At 38.1% G+C, this 25250-nt stretch overlaps 2 protein-coding genes across 5 annotated transcripts in view; one reads left to right on the plus strand and one right to left on the minus strand.

Annotated features, from left to right (window-relative positions):
• Window positions 1-289: 289 nt before the first annotated feature.
• Scgbeta (sarcoglycan beta) overlaps window positions 290-25250 on the plus strand; it is a 39764-nt gene continuing 14803 nt past the window's right edge. For 2 of the 3 annotated variants that reach the window (XM_071595211.1, XM_071595209.1), the window contains exons 1-6: window positions 303-563; window positions 925-1155; window positions 1383-1490; window positions 5946-6204; window positions 9525-9633; window positions 14005-14183. In XM_071595211.1, coding sequence (XP_071451312.1) covers window positions 451-563; window positions 925-1155; window positions 1383-1490; window positions 5946-6204; window positions 9525-9633; window positions 14005-14183 — 999 coding nt within the window. In that variant the 5' untranslated portion in view covers window positions 303-450. Of the gene's footprint in view, window positions 564-924; window positions 1156-1382; window positions 1491-5945; window positions 6205-9524; window positions 9634-14004; window positions 14184-25250 lie in introns of all 3 variants that reach the window. The other variant, XM_071595210.1, reaches the window with a different exon arrangement.
• Window positions 18020-21042, minus strand: LOC139696680 (uncharacterized). 2 transcript variants are annotated; one of them, XM_071595510.1, is made up of 3 exons: window positions 20702-21042; window positions 19165-19291; window positions 18020-19080 (listed from the first exon to the last, which is right to left on the minus strand). In XM_071595510.1, the coding sequence occupies exons 1-3, from the start codon at window positions 20858-20860 to the stop codon at window positions 19001-19003; spliced, it is 366 nt and encodes a 121-aa protein (XP_071451611.1). In that variant the 5' UTR covers window positions 20861-21042; the 3' UTR covers window positions 18020-19000. The 2 variants fall into 2 exon arrangements, with proteins under 2 accessions (XP_071451611.1, XP_071451610.1); XM_071595509.1 differs by having other exon boundaries at window positions 20615-21042.

The raw sequence follows: 25250 nt of genomic DNA on the forward strand, positions 1-25250 counted from the left end.
CTATAAAAGACGACCTGTCGCTTGGGCTAACCTCATTGTAGTTATCTTTTTAGGGCCGTATATGATATACTACATAATTCATCCCGGTCTTATAATAGTAAGTGATTACAGGGAGTATCACTGAGTATAACATGTCTGTTGTAGTGAGATTACTGCAATGGTTTAGGGGATTTACTTATTTACTTCGTGCAAATATATTTACGTTGGTATGACTGAAAAATCCAGAGCTCCAACGGCCGGTAAATAGTCGTGGGCTAGCTCTTCGTGGGCCAATTTCAGTTAGCTTCTCGCAACAACATTATTTGAGTTCAATTGAAGAGCAGACACCCTTGTAAGCTTGTGAATTTGTTGCATATATTGTGGTTATTGTGATTGCGGTGTAAAAACAGACATGGAAAGGAATATATCGTTGTAAGTAGACTGTGTTCTTATTGAGTGTAAGTCAAGAGGATGTCAACTCCGATGTCAGATATGTCTGGGGATAGCACTTTAGGAACATTATCACTTCGTGACAAGGCTCTCATCAAACGAAATATCAGTCGTCACCACAACAGCAATTTCAAGTGTGTATATCAGCTTTCAAACACCACACATAATAATTCATTAATCCAAACCTTACACTTTTTTCCTAAAACGAAAAATTTCTGTTGGAAATGTTAACTGTGAGAACGTAAATTCACAATTCGTAGGTGAAGTGTTGCTGTTTTGATTTTTCTTGTGAATAAGTATAACTTATTTAAGTGTTTTGTTGCATTATTGATATTGTCAGAACTTCATAAATATAGAAACGAAACGTAAAGTTCTTTAGTGGTAGCAAAATGGCTTTTCTTAACGGGCGCCCTGAAATGTGTCCATGCTTCTTTAATTATTTTATATTTAAACTCTCTTGTACAAAGCTTAGCTAAACTTTCTGAAAAATTTCAGAGCTGGTTATGTTCCTGTTCACGAGCCATCATTGGGAAGAACTGGAGTGAGGGGTCGCAAAACATTTGTGTTATGGGCCCTGGTACTTCTGCTGTTTGCTCTAGCAGCTGCTAATCTTTGCCTAACTCTTACTGTGTTAGGTGTGCTTCGTGTTGGGCACGGCATGGAAGCAATTGAATTCTTGTCAGAACTTGGAATTCTAAAGTTTCGAGGCATAGCAGATTTGGACAGGTGGGTGTCAACCAACTGCTGGTTTGCCTTTGACCATCTCGCTGGTGTTGGCATTCCATCTGAGTACCAATACGATTTTTTCCCATGAGGGACGAGTGTGCATTTCGTGTAAAAATGTTTCACCTGTAAGCCTGACGGAATGTTTTAATTTGAAGTTTTATTCAGGAAATCGGTAGTGTCTTATTTAATATACTCTTTATTTTTTTAACTGAACTTATCTTTTACAGAGTGACCAAAAGGGATGGACGTATTCAAGGCTTTGCTGGTTCCCCTGTTGAGATTTCAGGTGATGGAGGATCGGTTCTTTTTGATCTGGGAGCATCTGTTGCGCCGAGGTATGTCTGGCCAGATGTGGATCCCCATTGAAGATTTTCAATTGAATAATTTAATTGAAATTCTGCAGTTTGTGGCACTTTACCAAATTTAAATATCGTGAGCTGTTCAGTTGAAAACTCACGAAGTAAAACAAAGAAGGTAATTTAATATTAAGATATGAAATAATCATATCATATTCAACATGAGGAATGATCCCCCCTGTGGTCCAACCCTAGAGGAAATGATGTATTTTGAGACTACCAAGGGTATCCTTTGGGTTCATTAAAGCCCTCATCAGTCATGTATCACTCGGGCTCATTCAGAAAATATGTATGGACTCTCTTTGGCAACACAATTTAATGCTCATTACCGAGCTAAATAATAGCTGTGGAGGGTGAAAAAAATTCTCTTCCCTAATATTTTCCCCATCACCTTTGAATAGCAGGTTCCATGTTCCACACCTGAAATTGGTGGCTCATTTTTATCATTCTCCTTAATGTGTATGCAGTGCCAATTTGTTGCGTTAATGAGGAAATGGTCTCCAGTCACTTTGTTTGCCTACTAAAATCATCATTGGGTATTCACCGAGCATAGTATTTTGTATTTCTATCGGCAAGTTATTTGATTCAATTAGTTAATATGATGGGTGCATATGCAGATGGGTGCCTGCATTGGATTTATGCTATTGGTTATTGAATGAGTGAGTTTGTGGCAATCTTGTTATTACAAGTAAGAATCTGGTAGGAAGAGCAACTGAAAATGTACAGCATGAGTGTCACATTGGATGCTGGATGATTTAGAGTTGCATCATGTGACCCTAGTTTGCATTTAGTGGCCAATTTGTATGCTATCCACCAGCCTAACTGGATGTGTTAAAATTCTTGATATATTGCAGTTATACCACAAACAGTGGTGACCTACTCCTTGACAGTCCTATCATCTTAGAATTCCTAGTCGTCCTGGTGCATAGTGCTGGCGACAGTTATCATCATTGCCTAAAGTCTGTAAGCAGTGACAGGTGCACCAGGAATTGGGGAAAGGTGAAAGCATTCATTATGTTGGCAGTCGGTGGTAAGGTGCTTGAACTAAAATAGTTTTGCATCACCCCAAGAGGTTGCAGTGCCTGCCAGCCATTGTTGCTGAACAACAAACATTTCAATCATCTCCCGACTCTTGGTGCACCGGTGCAGTGACTGCCTGCAAACTTTTGGGAATGTTGGGACACAGATTTTCTTAGTTTTAACCTCCCTTAGGGTTAACTTAAGTAAATTATTTGGATTGTCTGGCATTGCATGCACTTTTGTGCACGTGGAGGGTTCTGGCTACGATATATATGATGAAATTGATGGTTTACGGCATAACTTTATGGAATCGATGCGTATTGGAAATGAAAAATAATAACTTTGTGATTCCATTGAAAAATTTTTTCAAAAGAGATCATCCCCAACAAGTGTATCTTAGTGTCTCTCGATGTGTGCAACCTTTTCCCGAGTGCCCCGCCCAAGGAAGCGCTGGACATTACAGAGCCCTACTTTTTCAGAAGTCTGCACCTGCTCCTATCACCTTTGAACTGTATGAACTCTTGATGACAAGTTTTTCACAAAATTATTTCAGTTTTAATGGTAAATATTTTGAACAACCCGATGGCCTAGCCAGGGGCTCCCCTTTGTCCCCGCTACTGGCAGATATTTACATGGACCATTTTGAAAAAGGTTTGTTCTCTTCTGGTAATGGACTGACCAAAACTGTATTGTGTTGGCATCGATATGTAGACTATGTGTTTTGCTTGTGGGTAGGTTCCAAAAGGTAACTGGAAATGTTTCTATCGGATCTAAATTCATTGAATCACAATTTGGCATTCACTTGCAAAATAGAAAATAAAAATTCCCTCAACTTCCTTGAATCAAATATTTCTAAAATTAACAAACACCTACAGTTCTCCATCTTTCGGGAAAATTCTTATGCTGACCAAGTGATTCACTTTCACTCAAGGCATTGTTTTTCCAAACAGTTATCCACTTTTTACTTCATGATTCACAGGTTAGTGAACATTCTTAGGTCAAAAACCAATTTCGAAAAAGAATTATTTACAATAAAATCAATGGCTAGAAACAATGAATACAGTGAGCAGCTCATTGATGAATTGTATTTTTAAAAACTTAATCAACTGGCAGTCAGAGACATTTATGAAACCCAACCGCCACAAAACTCGGCTGCTAAATGGCGTAGAATCCTACATCTGGATCATATTACTATGAGAATTTGCAAAAAACTGCTGAAAGATGTTTCAATTAGCCTATTATAATAAATCAAACCTCAAGAACCTACTTTCCCGCACTAAAAACAGAATTCCAAAAAGTGAAAAGAGTGGAGTGTATAACTTAACATGTGAATGTGACGCAATGTATATTGGACAATTTAGCCGAAAATTTCAAGAACAGTTGAAGGATCACCAAGCCTGTGTGAGGAATAAAAGGTCAACGTCACATTTTGCCAAACATTTATTCAAATATAATCATGGTAATGACTTTAAATTTGAAATTTTACTTGCGGAAAAGAAAGGACTTAGACTAGATGCTGTAGGGCAGCTTGAAATTTTAAAAAGTGTACGCTCTAAAGAGAATATTGTTAATGACGTTTTTTAAACCTCCCATACTCCCCTCCTAAATTTGCCACTTCTCGTTACCTGTGCAGATGAGGGTAAGAACCCCTCTGCTTCCCCCACACCCTCCCTTGACCTCTGAGTTTTTTAAAAGGTTTTTGTATTTATGTCTATGAATCGTTAGAACTCACCCACTTTCCTCCGCCAATACGAGGTATGCTCCTAATAGGGTGCCTCATGTTTTCTACCCCTGCCCGAATTATCATTTCTCAATTCCCTCCCCCACCCACCCTCTCACCTCCCTGCCCCTACCAGAGTGTAATATATATAGATAATAACAATAACAATGATAATAATAATAATACTGTATTCATGTTGAAAAATGGTACACCCATGTTGAATGCCATCAATACAAATATTATTTAACATGAAAACATAAGTTCTTAAATGTGATGAAGATTGTCACAAAAGAATTCATCCAATTAGTAAAGTGGGGAAGCAAGTAACAAGGTATATATCCCATTCTTGAAACTCTGTATACCATCTGATTTCAACGGAGTAGGCAGATAGTTGTCATGCAGTCGTATTTTCATATTATTAAATGTGTTGTAAGTTGATAACAATCTGCAATACTTAGTATTTAGTTTTGATTTACCTCTTGTGGAGTAGTTATGGATGTTAGATCTCAATTGGTAAGTTTATAGATTAACTTTCACATGAATCAGTGCCTCAAAGATATAAACACTAAATACAGTCGTGATTCCATGCCTAATAGAAAAAGGTTTGCAGGAATCATATGGTGGTATATTAGCAAGAGAGCGAATAGCTCTCTTTTGTAGTAGCTAAATTTGTTTAACATGTAGGGAATAACCCCATTACTCAAAACCATGATTCAAATGACATTGAAAGAAGGCATGGTGAAGTGTTAAACGATACTCATTGGAAATGAGAAAGTTGAGCTTTCTTAACATATAAACAGCTTTACTCAGTTTATTACAGGTCTATTACAAATTGTGTTCAACAGCTTTTAAGAAAAAATTGCTTACAGCATCTGGGGTGAAAGGAAGATTTTCTTTTCCATTGCCATGAGGAACTTCTTCATTGATTACTCTCCATGCTGCCTTTTGTTTATTTTTTGCATCCAATATAAAATCCTTATAAGCTTTACTTTTTGCTCACCTGACTGAATTATAATAATCTCTTTCGTATTTCAAGTAAGCCTCTTTGTCATGCAGGCTTCCACTGGTTTTGAAGGAGTGGTGATAGCCGAGTAAATCATTTCTGAGAGCTAATAATTCCCAGAGATTATGTTTAATTTCAGTGGGCATAGAGTTTAGTATTTTTCTAGGAATGCATTGTTCAAAAAGGTGTAGGGTATAAATTATATGAAAGCAAAAAATTTTCCAGATCCTCACAATCACTAGTTTTTAGTGTTATGTCAATGTTGAGATCTCCACAAATTATGATATTGGCTTTCAGAGTCAAGAATAGGGATAGTATTAGTTCCAGTTGATTGCAGAAATGTTCAAGTACACCATTAGGGGAGCGATACACAGAAGCAATGATCAGATTAAGGTCCTTCAACATGATCGCAGATATTACGAAGTGCAATTCCAGACAGAATTTGTCCAACTCAATTACTTTGAAGGGTATACCTTTCAAGACATAAATACAGGCAGAAAATCGAGTTGGCTGTTTGTTTAGATGGATGTCCATCAGAGTTGTCACCTGAAGATGATGTTGAACGTCAAAACTCGGGTCGTCTCATATTAAAAATTTGTTAGTGGAATCGCAAAGTTACTATTTTTCATTTCCAATGTATGATGAACTCCATAAACCTAAATATTGATGCAATAATGGTGTTTCTCTTTAGAATCTCTCTTGACGAAGAAGGCATTAGTATGACTGGGCTGGAATCTCTTGACGTCCTCATCCACGGCACCCATAGGGTGGGGGGGGGTGCATTGGGGCTGCCCCTGATGCCACCACATGCTGCTCCTGCCGTCTTCTCCACAAGGTTTCCAAATTTTGAATTACCCCGAGGTGTGCGGCGGCTTGACGTTGCATCAGCCACCGCCAAGCGCCTCTCCTCTCCTGTGGGGTCATCACTTCGCTTAAAGTCTTCATCAAGGGTTGGCAATCATAATTCAATTTTATAGAATGCATGTACCCCTCATGCCAGTTCCTTTCTTGCTGGCCAAAAAGTCCTTATTGTAGATTATGACCAAAGTCACTCCCTTTCCTCTTCTTCTTAAAGAGTCTTCCATACTATCCTGTGCATTGCAAATTTTTTACACTGTTGTCACATTCATACATTTTTGCTGCATGCTCTTCTGTTCCTGAAAGACTTAACATTCATTGTCTTTTGAGAGATTTTCCAACCACAATTCATATCCATGACTTTCTTGGTATGTCACTTCACCATTCAAACGAGCTGTTGGTAAAACTGCAAAGGCCATTTAACTCATATGAATGCTTTATTTACGATTTGAAAATTACAAATCACATTAAAGAATATTTTAACCAACTTAACTAGCTATTTCAGGAAGCTTCCCATGATGTCCTTACTCCATCAAATACTAAATTATAAAACCCCTCGGCATTTTACCAATGACTTCACTAGCCTTGATAGAATATATAAACTAAGTACCAGAGGTGATCATAAACTTGTCATCCCTCATCACAGATCAAATCCTTCCTTATTCTTTTGCCGGAGCATCATTCTTTTTTACTGGCGATTGTAAATATAACCAGGAATATTGTTTGACAAGTATTGTTTGCATGTATTGTATGTGTGTGTGTTGTATATATTGTGTTATTGTTGTTCATTAATTAGGCAAATAATGTAGTGTGTTGCTATATGTTAGTTCTAAGATATTATATGCAATAATTTATTTGATATTTATGCACAATTTGTGTAATTTATTTATATGTTTAATATTGTAAATGTGTGACGAGGGGTCAGGTGGTAGATGACTCCATAGTGTCAATCTCGTCCCAAAATAAAGATGACTATCCGTGTTTATTATCCATTATCTATGTTTTCTCTCACATAGATTTGGAGGTATAGTTTGGAGATTCAAGTGGCATCAATTGTCTCAGCATGGCCAAGGCAGCATCATACGAGTATACTACTGCTTCCATTCCACGTTTTCATTTCACATACTCCGCTGTCATCACCCGCTCAGTCTCTGCCCTCTCTGCACAACTTTTGCCGCATACACCCCCTCCGCCAAATTAATTCTCTATTCATACTCATGAGGCATACGTTGAGGTCATGTAGCCATGTGCTGAGAAGTTCACTTTCTTTAACTTATTTTTGCTTCCTTGGAAAAGGATTCATTTTTTATATCCCTCATAGTTAACCAACATACTTTCTGCCTGTATTCGCACATTCTTCATCTCAGTTATTCCACCATGTTTCACAAGCATTCTGGTGCTGCAATATACAAATTCACACACTTGTTCAATTATTTCCACGTTTATTTATTTCCTGATTTACAGTGTAATTGGGTAAATTCCGGGCAGCATTTATCAAAAAAAGAACATCAGTATACAATAAGTAAAATAATGCCTATTAGTTAAATAAATTGAAATTAAATAAGTTTAATTTCATTGTAGAGACTTACCCTCTGGATTTACCATTAGCATTCACTAGTAAACTTTTGTAAATCTTTTGGAGGGAAAAGTATCATCTTATTATCTTTTATGTTCAGGTTAATGTGGTTATCACTGCGTCATCTGGTTATGTGATCTGATACAATTCTGGACGGTAGGACTTGGGAATCTGATGAATTTGAAGGCATAAGGATGCTTGTATTATCTGCATATGGGTTTGGTTCTACTCAAAGTTGACTGGTCATAGCAGGCCAGTTATGTGTATCAGAGAAAGAGCAAGTCCTAAGATGGAACCTGAAGATGTACCGAAAACTGATGTGGTGTATTTGATCCCATCCACACTAAGGGATGCCTATCCAAAGAATTTAGAATTAAGTCTAGTGCTTCAAACATTGCAGAAAAGGTGGACATCACTTTCCTGAACCCATGCTGGGTAAGGAAAAACATTGAACTTCTCAAAATATAGCATTATTTAGGTTTGAATTAACTTATCAAATATTTTTGAAAAATTAATTTGTATGTCAATAGGCCTGCAGTTTCCAATGTCATCAGAATTGCCACTAATTTTGTAAACTGACAAAATGTTAGATATTTGTAAGGGGTAGAGGATAACACCTTGTGCACGTGATTCTTTAATGAGGTGTAATGGGGGTCCTTTAACAACAGTAGAGCACTTTTCCAGGGATTTCATCTGGACCAGCCCGTGTTGTCAAGTTTGCTAATGATACTCATTAGCTCTGGCCCAGTGCAGGGGTTGACAAAAAATGAAGTTAAGAGTATTTAGATTTGATGTAGACTTGTGAGGAGATATTCATCGTGTGGAATTATGTAGTTTATTGCTTATGAATTAATCGACCAAGAAATTATAACGAGGTACTTTAATTGTAATATTGGGCTCACATTACTTAGGGAAGGATAGTATTAGAGGTTGTTCCCTAGCGTATATCTATTTCTCAGGGAACTTTTGTTTCAATACTAGAAGCAAGTATTTTACCATTAATATCAAAGCACTGGATTCCAAGAAACTGCGGGAGATACTGCAATGGTAACTTTTAATGGATTCATCCACTAATATACATTTCAATGCTACAAATTCAGATGACCGGGATTCGAACCTGGATCCCTCGATGTTCGGCTGAGTGCTTAAGGCCAGTTAAGCTATTGAGGTGTCCTCTCAAACTCCAAAATTTTAGGGGCTTTAAAGGAACAAGATGTTGTGAAGTATTACCGTACATACAATGTCACAGGCATTTGCAGTGGTGCATGACGCCTCACAGTCCACGAGATTAAAGCTAACTTTTAAACACTCGGGCTGTTTATACCTTGACAAATTCCAAAGAAACTTAAGGCGATGCCGCAGCAGCAACTTTTAACGTAGTCATCCGCTAACGTGCATCTCAGTGTGGTGCGTCGGGCACGACTAAGAATGCCTGTGACATTGCATGTACGGTATTTCGTTGCAACATCTTGTTCCATTAAACCCCATAAAATTGCAAGTGCAAGAGGCCGCCTCGATGGCTGCACTTGCTAAAGCACTCGGCCGGACATCGAGGGATCCAGGTTGGAATCCCGGTCGAGGCAAATGATTTTTTACACTCTGAAATCGTTGCATTGAAAGCAATGGATATTATCAGAGCCATTACCGGTGGATACGTACCCGTTTTTGTTATGTATGTGTGTATAGCAAAATGCAAAACATTGTAGAATAAGGAAAGGTTGCATTGCAAATTAATCATTTTATTCCTGTTTCATTTAATGCTGACCATTATTAATGTGTGTCTGTTGTCTAGCTATTGAATGTGTACTCAACGGTTGAACTCAACTCTTTATCCAGGTGCGTCTTCGTGGCAGCGAAGGAGCGGTCCTCGATGGAAAAGAACTTGCATGGTCTGCTGACCAGGATATCCTTTTGCTTTCAGTGAATGGAAGCATCTTGCTCAATGGTAAGCTTAACGTTTCCAGCAGTCTCGTTGATATTGGCTCTCCCGCAGGGGAGGAGGCTGGTCTACAAGTGTAGTCATTGTGGCATGTGTGATACTCAAGTGTTTGGCGTATATTTCCTGCCATGAGCAAACTAACTATTCCATCAATATGCAAGAAATTTGATAGCAGAGAAACATTTGACCAGACTGAGATTTAAGATTTGATCCCTTTGTTTTCGGCCAAGCGAATTAGCCATTTAAACGAGCACCTAAATCCATTGGCTATTTGGTTAACTGGCTAAAGCACTTTGCAATAAATTGAGTCATCCAGCCTTGAATCCTGGTCTACGGGAATTGTTTTTCATCGCTGAAATTCTCAAGCTTTTTTGCGCACCCCAGTTGGGGGTCGCTTGCATTGGCCCTTATCTCACAATTCTTTGTTGACCTGGTTATCTTATTTGGATTGTAAAAGACACTCTACGATGTGATATACCTTGATGCTTTGTTACTATTGGTTTGACATGGACAAGAAGGTAAAAATTGGTGATTAGTGGTATGGTATTCCCATGATGTCCCCTTTATAATAACAGTGGAGCCTCGCTTAATGAGCTCCTCTCACAGCAAATTATTTGCATAATGAACAAAACAATTTTCATTAAAAATGACTCGCTTAACAAGGAAATTTGCTCACAACGAGAAGAAGGGAATTCCTGCAATGATTGCATTCCTGGTACTTCAGTTTGCGTTTATTTCTCATCATCTAGTATCTTCATGTCACTTGGTGATCTTAGTGTTCCCACATTTCTGTGAACTAGTATTCAGACATATTATTTGTGATTTTTTTGTGCAAAGTTAAATAATATTTTGTGCATTGTTTTAAAAATGTCTCTGGAGAAAAATGCATTAGAAGAAAGCCATTAGAGAATAAAAATAACAGTAGAAATGAAAATCAAAAACATTTAAAAGAAAGTGGGAGCAAGGTGTGTAATTTGCATTCTCTTCAAGACGAAATTTATGGAGAGAGATGCTTAAAAGACAGTGATAAGAATATCTGCACAGTGGTCATGTATTCTCAATGGTGTTGAAAGGTTGCTTTTCATATGGATGAATGGAAAGCAATTGCGATGAGGCACTATTATTGAATATATCATTTGTGAGAAGGTGGAAGTGATTTTCGTCCACCTCGTTAAGAAGATTCGAGGGATAATCAATGGCCAGAGAAGTACAGGGTCCATACAATAAGTATCGTGACTGGTTCGCTGTAGCCTCAACGGAGCGGTGGATGGGGGTCTGACCAATCAATTTGTTAGAGGTGTCCCCCACCACTCCGGCGCACTTTAGTTCAGTTGCCTCTGGGCATACGTTGAGACATGAAGTGGATATTTTTGGTGTGCGATTGTTTGTGGTGTCGTCGCGCCAGCATGGAGCGCACCGTCGAGTAATGCTACATTGTGAAGTTTTGCGTTTAACTCAGGAAATCCACGTCGGAGACTCTTGAACTCATTAAACAGGCTTATGGGGACGATGCCTTTAGCCACACAAGAGTTTTTGAGTGGCACAAAATGTTTAAGGAAGGCCGGGAGCTCGTCAAAAATGAGCACCGGGTCGGACGCCCGACAATGCTCAAACTGATGCTCAGGTGGCCAAAGAGAAAAAAGTTTTGGATTCTGACAGGCGTTTAACCATCGCCCTTATCAGTGAGGGGACCAGCCTTTCAATCAGAACCATCCACGCCATTGTAACAGAGGATCTTGCGATGAAGAAAGTGTGTGCGAAGCTGGTGCCGAAAGTCTTGAGCGAGGATCAAAAACTGCCGCGGGTGGAAATTTCGCAAGAAATTTTGGACTGCTTCCAGGAAGATGAAGATTTTCTCGACAAAATTATTACTTCAAAGGATAGCTCAAAAGGAGCTCAAAGGATATCGGTTGAACTCCATCGAGGCGGTTCAAGCGGCGACGACAAAGGCTCTCAACAATATTCCAGAAACCGACTTCCAGCGGGCTTTTGACAAGTGGCAGATGCACCGAAGTAAGTGTATTGATGCAGGAGAAATGTATTTTGAAGATTATTAAGTAATTGTAATGATAACTGCAATAAATTTTGATTTTTGGAACCAGTCCCAATACTTCTTGTATGGACCCTATATTTAGGGGGAGCCGGCTCAAGAAGTTTTTAGGGATGAGCTGGAATCAATGGCCTTGTGAGACATGGTGTAGCAGCAAGCTCTGACTCGAAGAGAACTTCATTGGAGACTTGGAGAATCTAATCAATTCAGAGGCCGCCTGCTGCAACAGGCTTTCAATTGTGATGAGATGAGCCTCCTCTGGAAGAAGTTGCCGAAGTGAGCCTATAGTTGGTCATGTAATAGCGGAGGATAATGCATTGCCTGGCTGCAAGCCAATGAAAGGCATTCTCACGCCACTAATGCAATGCAATCTGTGGTTTGAAATCTGAAGCCCTGATTGATTACCATTCAGAAACTCCAAGAGCCTTCAAGAAATGTATAGCCTGCTGTTTAAGCAGGCTAAATGCAATGTGGAGGTCATAGGAAACTGTTGTATTGTACCATGCGTACAAAGCATCACCCAAATAAGGCAGTGGCTATGGGCAGCAGAAATTTATTTAATGATAATAATGTTTATTGGTTCGTTTCAGACATGTTTGTGGCAAGAATGGATCACGTCACATTGTCTGCTCATATTCTTTGCAGGCATCACATTATTACAGAGTAAAACCCAAAACAGGAGTCAGGAGCAGTAACAAGAGTATTTTCATGGAGTTATTTATGAAGAAAATCATTCAATCTAGTGAAAGGGACATGAATTCATCAACTAAATAGCATTGATGATCTCAAAGACATTGAAATAGTTTAGACTTAAGCATAAAAAAATATCTAATTCCCATAATTTTCTCAGTAGTCCTTTCAAGAGTTTCACACCAGCATATTCAGAGTTCTTAGCAAACATGGATGAGTCATGGGCAGTTATTCTAAAGACATGACAACCTTTTGTGCTATACATATATACACCAGCATTGGTTTTCAGAGTGAACATGGCTTTGTTTTGCTGCACAACGTCTATAGTGTGCAATATATAGAAAGAGGGAAGAGTTAGAATGTTGAATCTTTTAAAGTAAGGTCGACAACTATGTGCCCTAGGAACTCTTCCTTGGATTCTTACTGCCTCCTCTTTTTGTATAAAGAGGCACACAGAATGAAATGAATGCCCACACATGGCAATGCCATTCCTTGGTCTACTGTGAATTAAAAATTTTGTTACAGTAGAACCCTTAACAGATGACCCATTGATCCTCAAAAGAGGGAAGGCTGTGATTTTTCTTTGCTGGGGATGAAATTGAATAAATGTTGTTATCTCATTGTAAATAAAGACTAAATTGTCTTCAAACCATGTACTTATAGTGTCCATGTTTCTCTGCACTATGGCATGGTTTAGGTTCTTGGAGGAGGTTAGGTGGGTTATATCATCTGCGTACACTCATCTACGTTGACTCATTGACAAAATAATCAATGATGATAGTGCAGAGTCGAACTTTTACAAAATTTTGAAGTGCAGAAATATCTCTGGGCAGCTTTCTAGTAAAAATGAATTAGGGACATATTGTAAACAATAAACTTTATTTTGATTATTTTTTGATCTTACAAATCAAGTTTGCATTACCATTTGCCTCCCTCCGCTAAAGATAAAACATGATCCACAATCTTAAACATTGTATGTATAATTTTCTGTGAATAAACCTTGCACATAATTTAATTTCTTCAGCATGGAACATATTTTAGTATTTTACAATAATTTATATGACAAAAGTTGTATCAAAAAATCCAATAATCACGTGTTATGCTTTACAACAAAGATTGCGGAACAAATTACACTCCTACAAAATTCCACTCTGCTCTGATATAAAAGGTTTTCCTACCAATATTTTACTTTGCACCTATGTATTAACAAATAATAACTTGAATGGCTGAATCTAGGTAAATTAAAAAAAAACTGTTGGAATCCAAATTATTGTAGTTCATGGGAGGAAAGTAAAAGTATGATGCAAGACAATAAATGTTGTTTTGTGTGCTTTTGTTGTTTCGAAAAGAAACCTATGTTTACTTCAAAAGAAAAATGGGAACCTAGAATTCATATTTAATGAACATTTTGGTTTAATGAATTGGTTAAGGGTTTCATTTGGACATAGAGGAAAACCAAGTTTGCACTAATCAAGTCATGGTTGTCCAAAGAAGTGTCCTTGCGGTTGGTAGTCCAGCGCAAAATATGGCCAGAAACCAAGGTTTATTGTATAAGTGTTTGTGTGAACATGTCTGAGGAAGTCAAATGGGGATGCCTCACTCCTCATGCAAACTATATGGAAAAATTCATTTCTTAGGGTCAAAAGGTGTTGTCCTGGATGTTAGGAGTGTCCCCCTCGTCCCAATGCCACCACCTGATCATGTGGCAACCCTGCGTCGCTTGCATGCCGTTGTCAATGGGGAGAGAGTAAAGATTGCTGAGGGCATTGGCAGTAATGGAGAGCACTCAAACTTGAAGGAGCACAAGCCGAGGAGAGTAAGTATTCAAGTGTTAGGCTCTAGCAGTAAAAGTATTTTTGCTTCGGTAATTTTTTCTAGTTATGTACAACATATACTTAAGTGCATTGTATGTGCCTACATTAGTGCACTGAATTGTCATTTAGTTTAGGATAATTTCTCTGAGGTAGAAGGCAATGTACTATAGTGAACACCAAATCTTACCAGGTCATGGATGACAAAAGTTGACTTAAAGAAGTTTTGCGCCACCGATTGGCATTTTGGCTCAAGTTTAGGAATTTCAGGGATGGAGATGGTGCGGGGGCTAACGTACTGGCTTCCCACCCAGGGGGCACGGGTCCAAATCCCAGCGGTGTTGAATATTTTTCAGAGGTATCTCGATCCATACTTGAGGTGCTTTGTGGAGGGCACTTTGAGTGAGTACGCCGTCCGTCGGATGGGACGTTAAACTGCGGACCCCTTGGCGCCTTTCGTAAAGAGTAGGCTAATGCCGATGCCGGGTTTCTCTCCAGCCTTCATCCTTTCCTGTCCATCCCCTATGGCGCAAATGACCTCGGCAGTCGGTCGCCTCCCCTCAAAACTACTACGACTTAGGAATGTCTATGATGAAATGTAATCAGCAAAAATTTTAAACAATAGTCTATGCACAAATTTTACTCCAGGATATATTAAATAATAAGGGCAATGAAGATCATACCCATAGAATAATGCTAAAAGGAATGACTTAAGAGCAATTCCAGTACAAGCCTACCATGTGGCATTTTAGAGGCAGCCCCCAGAATCCCACTGGTCCATTCCATGGGCGCAGGAAATCCAGCAGGCAGTGCTCAGGGGCCGAAGGAGGATTTTCTCTGAACTGGGTGAAATTGCAATAGGGTGGAGGAAATTGCAAGGGAACTGCTCATTGACTTATTAATGAGGTGTTGGTGCCAAGAGTTAGTTGGCTGTCTTTGCCTAAGATGTCTGGTGAAGGGATTTTTCCTTGAAGGAAGTATGGTAGCAAATGAACATTAGAGCATCATATGAAAGCATGTGGCCAGAATAATTTTTTTCTAACTTATTGTTGTGATTTAGGGAATAATAATAAGAATACTTTATTTATTTAGAAAAATGATACAACCATATGCTCCTAATAGGGTGCCTCATGTTTTCTACCCTTGCCCCAACTATCATGTCTCTACTCCCTCCCCCACCCACCCTCTCACCTCCCTGCTCCTGCCGGAGTGTAATATATGTATAGATAATAACAATAATAATGATAACAATGATAATACTTTATTCATTTTGAAAAATGGTAAAACCATATTAAATGTCATATATAATGTCTAATGGTGATTCCTTGGAAGGCGGCAAAGTAGATATTCATGAATAAATAAATAATTTTTGAGAATAAAACACAAAAGTCGCGATGCTTTTTGAACAGACCTCGTATGTCCAAACAAAAGCTACCCTGGACAGAGGAATACCAATATTAATAATAAACACACACACATACACGCAGTAACCAACCCGAAGGTCGGTTTGGTTGGTGATGGTAGAGTTCACCCAGTACTAAGCCCTATACGGCGTGTGAAAATTCACACATCAGGGTAGGGGAGTCAATTCCTTTCCCTGTGCCGGTTATGGTTTCCCAGGAAGATCTGGTACCCGAAAAATCACATAGCTTGGGTGGAGCTGCAGGTGCCCAGAGTGCCTTACCCAGGAATCGAACCTCTGGTCAGTAGTCCAACACTCTACCCCCTGAACTACCGCGACCCACAATAATAAACAAAGGACAACAAAATTATTTTACAAGAAATGTTAATTTTTATCGACTCTATGAATCTTGTATTTACCATTTATGCATCTCAATTGATAAGATGAAATCTAATAAATACATAGGGTGTAAGGAAACAATTTTGTAATTCCACAACTGTAATTTATTTTCAAGGCCCATGCTTTGCCACTGTGACATCATCAGGGCCTGTTGATGTGGCACAGCCACTTTGGTCATGAAAATATATTGCTGTTGTGGAATCACCAAGTAATACCTGGAAGTTATTTATTGATTCCACCAAGTTATACCTGGAATCATTTCCTTCAAGGCAGAACATATCCACGCAAAAAAATGGTGGTGGTGTGGACATGTCCACATTGTTTATGATTCACTAACTTCGAGCTGTCTCTTGAGGTTTTGTGTGCAAATAAGTTGCAGGCCTAGCTATGTTATCAGCTGTAGCTAGTCATTACGTAGATCTTGACTGGCTACTGCAGATAATCAGAGCAATTAACTTATTATTATGATTAATGAGTTGGTTGCAATCATGTCAATCAGTCATAAAATTTTCTGGGTCTTAGTTTGTACGAATTATTCAAATAGTTAACTGTTTTCACACCTCAGCTTTTAAAAGCTTTTTCTATGCTTATTTATTTACTTATTTAATGGGAATAACCCTTTGACACAAAGAAGGACAAAAAAAAACATATATGGGTTCCACAACTAAAAAACGTATTCAGAAACAGGTACAAATTACAAAAGGTTAGATACTTGTTATCTAGAATTACAACATAATTTAACATTAAAGAAGAATATTGCTTGCAATACATGAGAGATATTTTTAGATGGTGTACAGGTATGAAAAACTAAACGAGTTAGGTTAATTAATGCAGACAAATATCAATATTAAATAATATTCCTAATTAAAAAATTGCAACAGAATTTTAGAAATATGGTATCTGTTACAGGCCAGATGTTAAATGCAATCGAAGTTTTAACTGGTATACAGTATATTTAGTACATCCCAATATTCTTCATATGAGTAAACAGTCAGACCCAAAAATGAGTAGAAAAATCAAAGAAAAAAATTGTTTGTAATAATAATAATGATAATAATAATAAGATGGAAGAAGGAAGTTTCTAGATCAAATTAGGTGCTAATATTCTTCAAAATAGCACCCATGAGCATTTACATACTGATGTCAGTGCCTCTGCCAGTTGCTGAGGATGTTCTGTGGTAATTTTAGGATCATTAATGGATGCCTTGTAAATTATGAAAGACTTAGAGTATTAATTAAGACAATGAGCAATGATAGGAGAGGAATGTGGAACAGACCACAATTTTGTGGCATAAAAAGGGGATCTGGAGCAAAAACAGAAGGCAAGGAAGATGAAGGTTAGAGGGTAGAAGAAATTGAGAGTAAAAATCAAAAAGCTCCAAGGCCAAAGCACAAAAAGATATCATGAACCCATGCTAAAGGACCCATGTAAAACCATTGATGCAGAATGGGAAAAAGATAATGAAAACATAGTATGCGTGATGCTTAGGAGTTTGACTGGCATGATTGTTGAACTTGCTGAAATTGTGTGCAGAAAAGGTAAGTTTGCTAAAATGAAAGGTGATGCCTAATGGAATGAAGAAGTGAAGGAGTTTTCATTTACCTCTACATGCCATTTTAGATACTTGCTTTATTTGCTCAATCGGTACTCACTTTTGTAAGCTACTGTTCTCAATACTGTTGGATTCCTTCCGCCTTTAGGGGTTATCCTGCATGTTGATGGGTCCCTTCTTTGAAAGTGTGTTAGATTTTCCAAGCATTCTACAGGGTAGCACATGTCTTCTTCTTTAGGTAGGATTCTCCCTGTAGACCTGTGCAGCAGGCATGCTGAACAGGTCACAATGGCTTAGATTAATATCCTGTTTATACTTGACTTAAAAATAAATTTTTATTCCAGAAGTGGTTTTCATGTATATAACAAGCCACATGAAAATAGCACACACACATTACATTAAGAGTTGGGTTGATACATATATAAAGGTATTTTTAGTTCAAATAGCATGTGCTGCTATAAAAAACACTGGCTTAGTGTACATTTATACTGCGAGAAGTTAAGAGGTTTCTCTTGGTTATCTTGGTAGGCAATTAACAAGTTTTGCACCTACATTGATTTGGCTCTTGCTTAGAAGGCTAGCGTTATAAGTGACACACCTTAGGTCCTCCAAGGCTCTGGTATGGCATTTATCACCATTTATTTCAATGACAAACAATACCCTGGGCTGACAAAAAAATTGTGAGAAAATGTTCAGTCATGGTAAAATGAGGATTTCTAAAGTTTTGAAGTGAACCCAACAGCTATTTTCCGGTTATATTACTCTGAATTCTAGAATCCATCTTTGCCGCTTAAATAGCCTCATTGATTGGTGATAATGACCCTGAACCATTATTCCATAATAGACATAGTGCAGTGGTGATGACTTAGGCAAGTATTTCCTTTTGGTGGGTGTGAATTTTTAAAAGAGTTGATTTACTACCGTTGAAGAATGCCAGATTATGGTTTCCTCATTTACTCATGGAGTCAATATTTCCTTGAACTCTATCACTCTTAAAAAGATTTGAGGAATTAAGGTGTTTTTTGTCATCTGCACTTTTGAGAAGAGTATCAACACTGAAGTAAGAAAGAAGGTTGTAATGTATAAAAGAAAAAGGGGACCCAGAATACATTAACCCTTTAGGGACACCTTTAGTAACTCCGATGTGGCTTGATAAAAAGTTTTGACAAAAGAGTTATGTTCACGGTTTGAGGTCTACCCATTAGAAATGATTGTATCCACTGTTTGGCAATTCCTGAGATATCATAGGTTCTAAGTATATTTATTAAAATCCAATGTTCCACAGAATCAGAGAAAAACTTTTCTAAAATCATCAAAAATTCATTGTACATGTATCAATGTTTGTCAAGTCCATGGATAACATCATGTATAAGCTTGGTTATTGCAAGCTACTAACTTCCTTGCTAATATGTATTATCAAGGAAGAGGAGCAGCCTGGAAGCAAGATGTCAAGGAAAATGATAACCGATTACATTTCTGAATATTCCACTTCCATCTGCTCTTCACCCCCCCAGCCACAACCCCTAGTCATTCTCCCCCTCATGCAAACTGCAAAGAAAAGACAATAACACTTCCAGCAAATACAAATTTCCAATTCCAAAAGACATTAACAATTCCAAAGATCAGACTCACCATCTTCCGAGTAACCCAGTTGGTAAGTGGTACAGAAGTAGTCATTGTAATTCTCCTCCAGCTTCCCAGCCTCATGTCTCAACTCTCCAATTCCTGTAACATTAGTTAAATGGCCTCTCTGGGGGAGCTGTGTTGTAAGGAACAATTGTGTATAGAAAACTATATTGTCTCATGGGTCACATAGAACATTAGAAATAACTAAAACGAAGCACTTGGTTGGCATTGCACCTAGTATTTGAGCCAAAGCCTCTTCAGGTGCGTAGTTACATACTCTACCCATTAAGCTAAGATGCCAAGAAAACCACAAGACCATAAAAAATGAGTAGGCTGCTGGTTATTGAACCTCGGCCACATTCTATTCCTTATCATATCGATGAGGACGCAGTGTATTTGCCTCCATTGGTGAGCATTAGGTAATAGAACTGTAGTGGAGAAGCGAGTAATTCATATGAACAGGCAAATCACTCTAGTATGGGCAGTAACTACTCACAATTGCTGACCTCAACCATCTTCCCTTGGATTACATGTGTTCTTTTACCTTAATGCTTTTCACTTTAATATGAATACATCTTTACCATTCCTTCCTCTCCTAAATGCAATGTTTCAAAATTGAGAAATAAAGTTCAAAGATTTTGGACATTATATTTAGCATCTAGATACACTTTTGAGAGACTAGTAGTATTATTATTAGCACATGGAAAATTTCCAGAAATAGTTTTTATCATTTTCTATATCTTTGTAGTCCTAAAGCATCTTAATCAAATGTAGTTATTATGATCTAGCCTTCAGTCGGCAGGTGGATCATCATTAAGAGAGAAAAAATGGGGTAGTCGAAAATCTGAAAATGTATGACTGTAAAAGGTGAATTTTTACCACTTTTGAATTAAGATAAACAGAATATTACTGTTACTAATATCTACAAAAGCAAATGTCTGAATCTGGATAATAATACAAGGGAGAAAAAACATTAAGCATTTGTGTTTTCTTGGGGATGGAAAATTAATAAATTCATTTCAATGAAACTCCAAATATATATTCAAACTGAGGTTTACTATGCATGCTAGTTTCGGCTGAGGGACTCTTTGACATCAAGAGTCATCTAAATCCCACTGATAGCCCCTTTGTTAAAACATAGATATTATATTGTAGGTAATAGATAGCTTACTTTTGAATTGATTATCCATATATGTGAGCATTAATAACAAATTGGCTGAAATGGTGATTTGGGGAACCTATTACCTTTGCCGATGATATGGTAGCCTGATTACTGTTTAATGTTTTGTTATAAAAGCAAGCAAAGAGTATTTACTTAGTACTCTACATATTTTTCCTGTAGTATCAGTACATAAAGCCTCCCTGGCTGGCGCAGTGGGAGCCTTTCTTGGATTACAAGCCTAATAAAGTAACAGACAACTTTCTTTTGGATTTTTCAGTGGACAGCACTACTTACATCCATTTTCTCTCCATCACACAACTTCATTCTCGTACATTCATGGCATGAGCACATGAGCATACTGTATGGACTAGTGACATTTACCCTCTCGCACCAGTTTCTTGTATTCCTGGGTGTTGGTAGATTACATGGGGGACACTTTTGGGGTTTGGGAGGGCCTTGTCCTTCACATGTTTTTTCCTGTTCTTTGCTTGAATACTTAATATGATGAGATCCTAACTGGTAATAGCACTGACGATTCATCTTGAGAGCCCTGCCTTTTTAAGTATAATAGGAACTCTATTCATCGCATCAGAATGATGGGGGGAACTATGTAGGAAAGTAGTATCATCCGCATAGAGGGCACAGTCAGTAATCATATTGGGGCACAAGTCATTAATCATGACCAGAAATAAAAGAGGTCCAAGCACAGAGCCCTAAGGCACACCATAGGTAATATTTAATGGTTTTGACTGCTTACGATCAGATAAGTAGGAAGGAATAAATTTTAGTTCAGTATCCTTAAAACCATAATATTTCAACTTATTTATGAGAATTGTGTGATTAACACAGTCAAAAGCCGAAGAGAGATCACATAGTGAGAGAGCCAAACATTGATTACCTTCAAAAGCCTTAATGATTTGCTTTATAACATATTCAACAGCTTGGGTTGTACATTTGTTGGGTCTGAAACCAAACTGAGTCGGTGTAAATAAATAGATTTAAAGATTCAAAATAGTCCAGGATTTGGGTAAATACAACTGATTCAATGATTTAAAATAAATAGACAGCACATAAAAAACAGTAGCATCCATTTTGAAGCAGTCAACACAGCATTCAAATGATTGTTCTTCATTGAGAAATTCGTATGGGTAATCAATGGGAATACGGGGAATACATTCAGACAGTAGAATTAAAACACCACCATTTTTGTGAACTGTCTGGCAAAAGGCACTAGCGATGACATACCCAGGCACATGAAGAGAGTCAAGTTCACTCGCATTTAACCAATGTTCGTTGGCACAGATCACATGGGGTTGGTACTCATTTGCTAGAACCTCGAGGTCCAGTAATTTATTACGTATGCACTGAATGTTTATGTGCAAGAGCTTCAAATAACGGGTTATCCTTCTGGCGCTGGTGGGAGGCGTGGCTTCAAAAAAGAAAAATTTTTTTAAGATCATCATTACCACATAGCTTATACTGTTGATATAAGTTGAGTAAATTCCTTCTCTTATTCTCAAGGTCAATATTAAACCAATTTGCCCGTAGATTGGGCTTATGTTTCAGCTGAATTAATTTCTTTGGGAATGCACATTCAAACATTAACAAGAGATGACTAAAATAAGTTGCAAACTTTCTTTCACAATCAGTATAGGTCTGCAGGGCATCCCAGTCAGGTTATCCTTCCGGCGCTGGTGGGAGGCGTGGCTTCAAAAAAGAAAAATTACCCACAAACACATTTTTAGGCCAAAATGTGGCATTACTGAGGGTTTCGCGAAAATCTTGGCGCATGGATACCCGAAACAATGTGTAATTTCCGCGCGGTACCTTAAGTTGTTCGATCACCAGGTCCATTGAGGTATCAATGTCCGGGATTTCATCTTTTACGTAGTTTTCCAACTGGGTTACTGTTGATCGGAGGTGAAGTTCCACACATGGAGATGAGAGAGACGAGGGATCCCCGAAAGAGAGCATTCTTTCGTAGATGTTCCGATGATCAGTAATTTACGGCGCCTACGTTTGTGGCTCACCATAACAAATCCATCTGCAGAAGGTTCTTCTACATCACTTTTCTCACATTTCTCGTCAGCAATACGAGGTAGCACGGTAGTGATTGAGGGAGTAATGCAAACACTTCGAGATTGGCACCTGTTGCCCTATCAAGTCACTGCTAAATTTAGTCCGATTGGAGGTCGATTTATCTGAAGCAAAGTCTTTCTCTGGGTTGACTTTTACGGTTTTTGCAAATGATACACCCATGCATATGGTGGTAGCCTTTTTCGTTGCGAGAGAATCTTTTAAAATGCTCATTTCCTGTTTCAGCATGTCGATATCGGACGCCATGTTGGATAGTGGAAGCTTATTGGCACGAGAGGAAAAACATTTCCAAAAAATATCTCTGCATTCAAATATGGCTTTCAAAAAGAGATCATTCAGATTAGTGCATTTGGAATGAAAAAAGCATGAACATAAATCGCAATTAATTACTTTATCTGTAGAATTAAGGGAAATATTGCAGGAGCTACACTGGCTTGCAAAGTAAGCGGCCGCCATCTTGAAACTCCCAATTGAATTGAAGTTACTTCCTTAAAAAATTCCCTGATGAAGTGTAAATTTATACAATGTAGCACATTTAGTGTGATCTCACCTGTGGCGCTCTGCAAAACTTAATATGCGTCGGGCTAGTGGGGATGTCACCCCTCTGCTTATGCATTCATACATAGTATTTCTCCTGATAAACTCAGTCTCTCCAGTCATTTGACCGTAGCAAGTGTCTGTGTGTGTGTCGTAAAGGTATAGAAAATGGCTGATTTTAGAACAAATTTCAATCGTATCAAAATTATAGCAGAAGCAATTAATTGTTTGAAAAGTAAAAATGATAATGACACAATGGGATCTGAAGATAGAAGATTGTCTTTCAGTATTGCATTTAAACTAGAGTTCATCAATTATGCTGTCAGTGACATTCAAGCGAGGCAGTTGAAAGGCATTTTGGCCCACGTACACCTTGGAAGACGGTACAAGAATAGAGGGAACAGAAGGTAGATTTAGTAAATGAGTAAAAAAATGTATGTCCATGTGCTCCTAAACGGTCAAAGCTTCAATCGAAACTACCCCTTGAATAGGAAAGGAAGGCTATAAGACACCAACTCATGATGTCATACTGATAGGAAAATGACCCAAAGATTGATTTCTTGTGTTTGCGATTGAAGAAGTCTGGGTGAAAGGTTAAAAGTGGGACGGCTTGAATATCTTCTTCCAAAAGTGTGAAATTAGCAGCAGAAGTGAAGATGATATTGCTTGTGTGGAAAGTGACAACCCCAGTGAAAATAACTGCAGAAATGATTTAGCAGCAGTGATGACAAATTTCTGGGATTCTAAGATGGGTAACTGTTGTAGATGCTAATTTTTTCATGCAACAATTCAATTTTCTTTTAACTAAGTTCTAATGTCGAAGTACAATTATCCTTTTCCGTCCAATCCAAGTATTTACTATAAATTCTAAATCTAAAAATCAGGGTGAATTTTATGGTACGGGATACGTGGGCCAGGATACCTGAGGATGATGCCAATGCGTCAGAACTAGTTGTACCAATAAAGCATTTAGTGGAAAGATACATTGGGTTTTTTTACTTCAGTGATAATGGATTTCCTCAAAGTTAAGCCTGAAAACATTGAATAAAGTTTCAGGCACAACTTGGTGGAAATTATATTGTTTGTTGTGGGTATATTGTTTGTTTGAATTATATTGTTTGTTGTGTGTATTATATTGGTGGTTGTATATTGTGGTGTATACTATATTATCTATGAACAACTGTATGTTCCTAAATGACGACATCTACCATATGTGAATATGATTATAAGATGAATAAATATATTATTATTAATGATCCCAAAATAATGAAAAAACTCTGTAACCTTTCCACAGATTTTTATTCGAACACGACCAGTTTCATTGCTGAGGGATGTCATCAGATCCTGTCCAAAACTATTTGTGTTGAAATAAAAATCTGTGGAAATGTTACAGTTTTTTCAATATTTTGCGAGTACCCCTTGGGTTTGTTTACTAACACAGAGGACCATTTTTGAATTGTTATTTTGATAGGTCTACCTCTGAGTGGGAGAAACGATCCTTTATATGCTAACAGTGCACTCTGGACTGTTGATGAGGCAATTGAAAGGGAAAAGCACTGTGGAGGTAAATACAGACGAGTAACTGGCATGAGAATGCCCAGACTAATTTAATTGTACCTACACCTGCTAAAGGCTCGATTACACTATTGCAGTTCCATTGAAAGCGTGTATCCCTCCTTGTCAGAGCCAGGAAGAGCATCCGTGCCATCATTAGAGCGAGGTCTAGTGTTCACATCAGTTTCATGATTTTGGTGGTGGAGATTGAATTTATTTAGCAAAAGAGAAAGGAGTGAATATGTAAAATTTGTGCTTGCAACTCCTTTTGGTAACACTGTTTTTTAAGATGATCATCATGGGGTTTAACAGCAAGCCGGCAACATGGTTGTATGGTATGGTGTGGAGTGTTAAGTGCAGCATATGTCTGAGGGAGAGATGCCTCAGGATGTGGCCCTAATTATCTGGTGCCTAGCTCTGAGTGAGTACTTCTTCACCCACCCACTTGGCTTGTACTTGCAGAAGCCTGAGTCGTAGGGATTATACTTAATGCCACTCATGTTACTCGGTGGTAGTTGGTTGGTGGCATCATGAAATTACCCGACTGGGAGTCACAAGAGAACGTAATGAATGCAATTGGAACTTGGACTAACTGTGCTTGAAAGAAGTACATTAAGGGACAAAGTAATTGGAACTATACAGCGACTTATTTATTTTGTTGGTATTGGTGCACATTAGGAAAATGCACAAAGATTGAATCTGGTGCTAAGTACTTGGAATTAAACTCTTATGAGAGTTGAAT

The sequence above is a fragment of the Hetaerina americana genome, unplaced genomic scaffold (genome assembly GCF_022747635.1).
Source record: "Hetaerina americana unplaced genomic scaffold, ioHetAmer1.1.p SCAF_7, whole genome shotgun sequence".
In the NCBI taxonomy this organism is placed as follows: domain Eukaryota; kingdom Metazoa; phylum Arthropoda; class Insecta; order Odonata; family Calopterygidae; genus Hetaerina; species Hetaerina americana.

Coding starts and splice junctions, on each gene's coding strand:
- LOC139696680 (XM_071595509.1), bottom strand. CDS start 20,860: ATGAATCGTCAGTGCTATTACCAGTTAGGATCTCATCATATTAAGTAT. Junction 19,292..20,614: donor GTGATGGAGAGAAAATGGAT/GTAAGTAGTGCT, acceptor CTTACAACACAG/CTCCCCCAGAGAGGCCATTT. Junction 19,081..19,164: donor ACTGGGTTACTCGGAAGATG/GTGAGTCTGATC, acceptor TTTTCTTTGCAG/TTTGCATGAGGGGGAGAATG.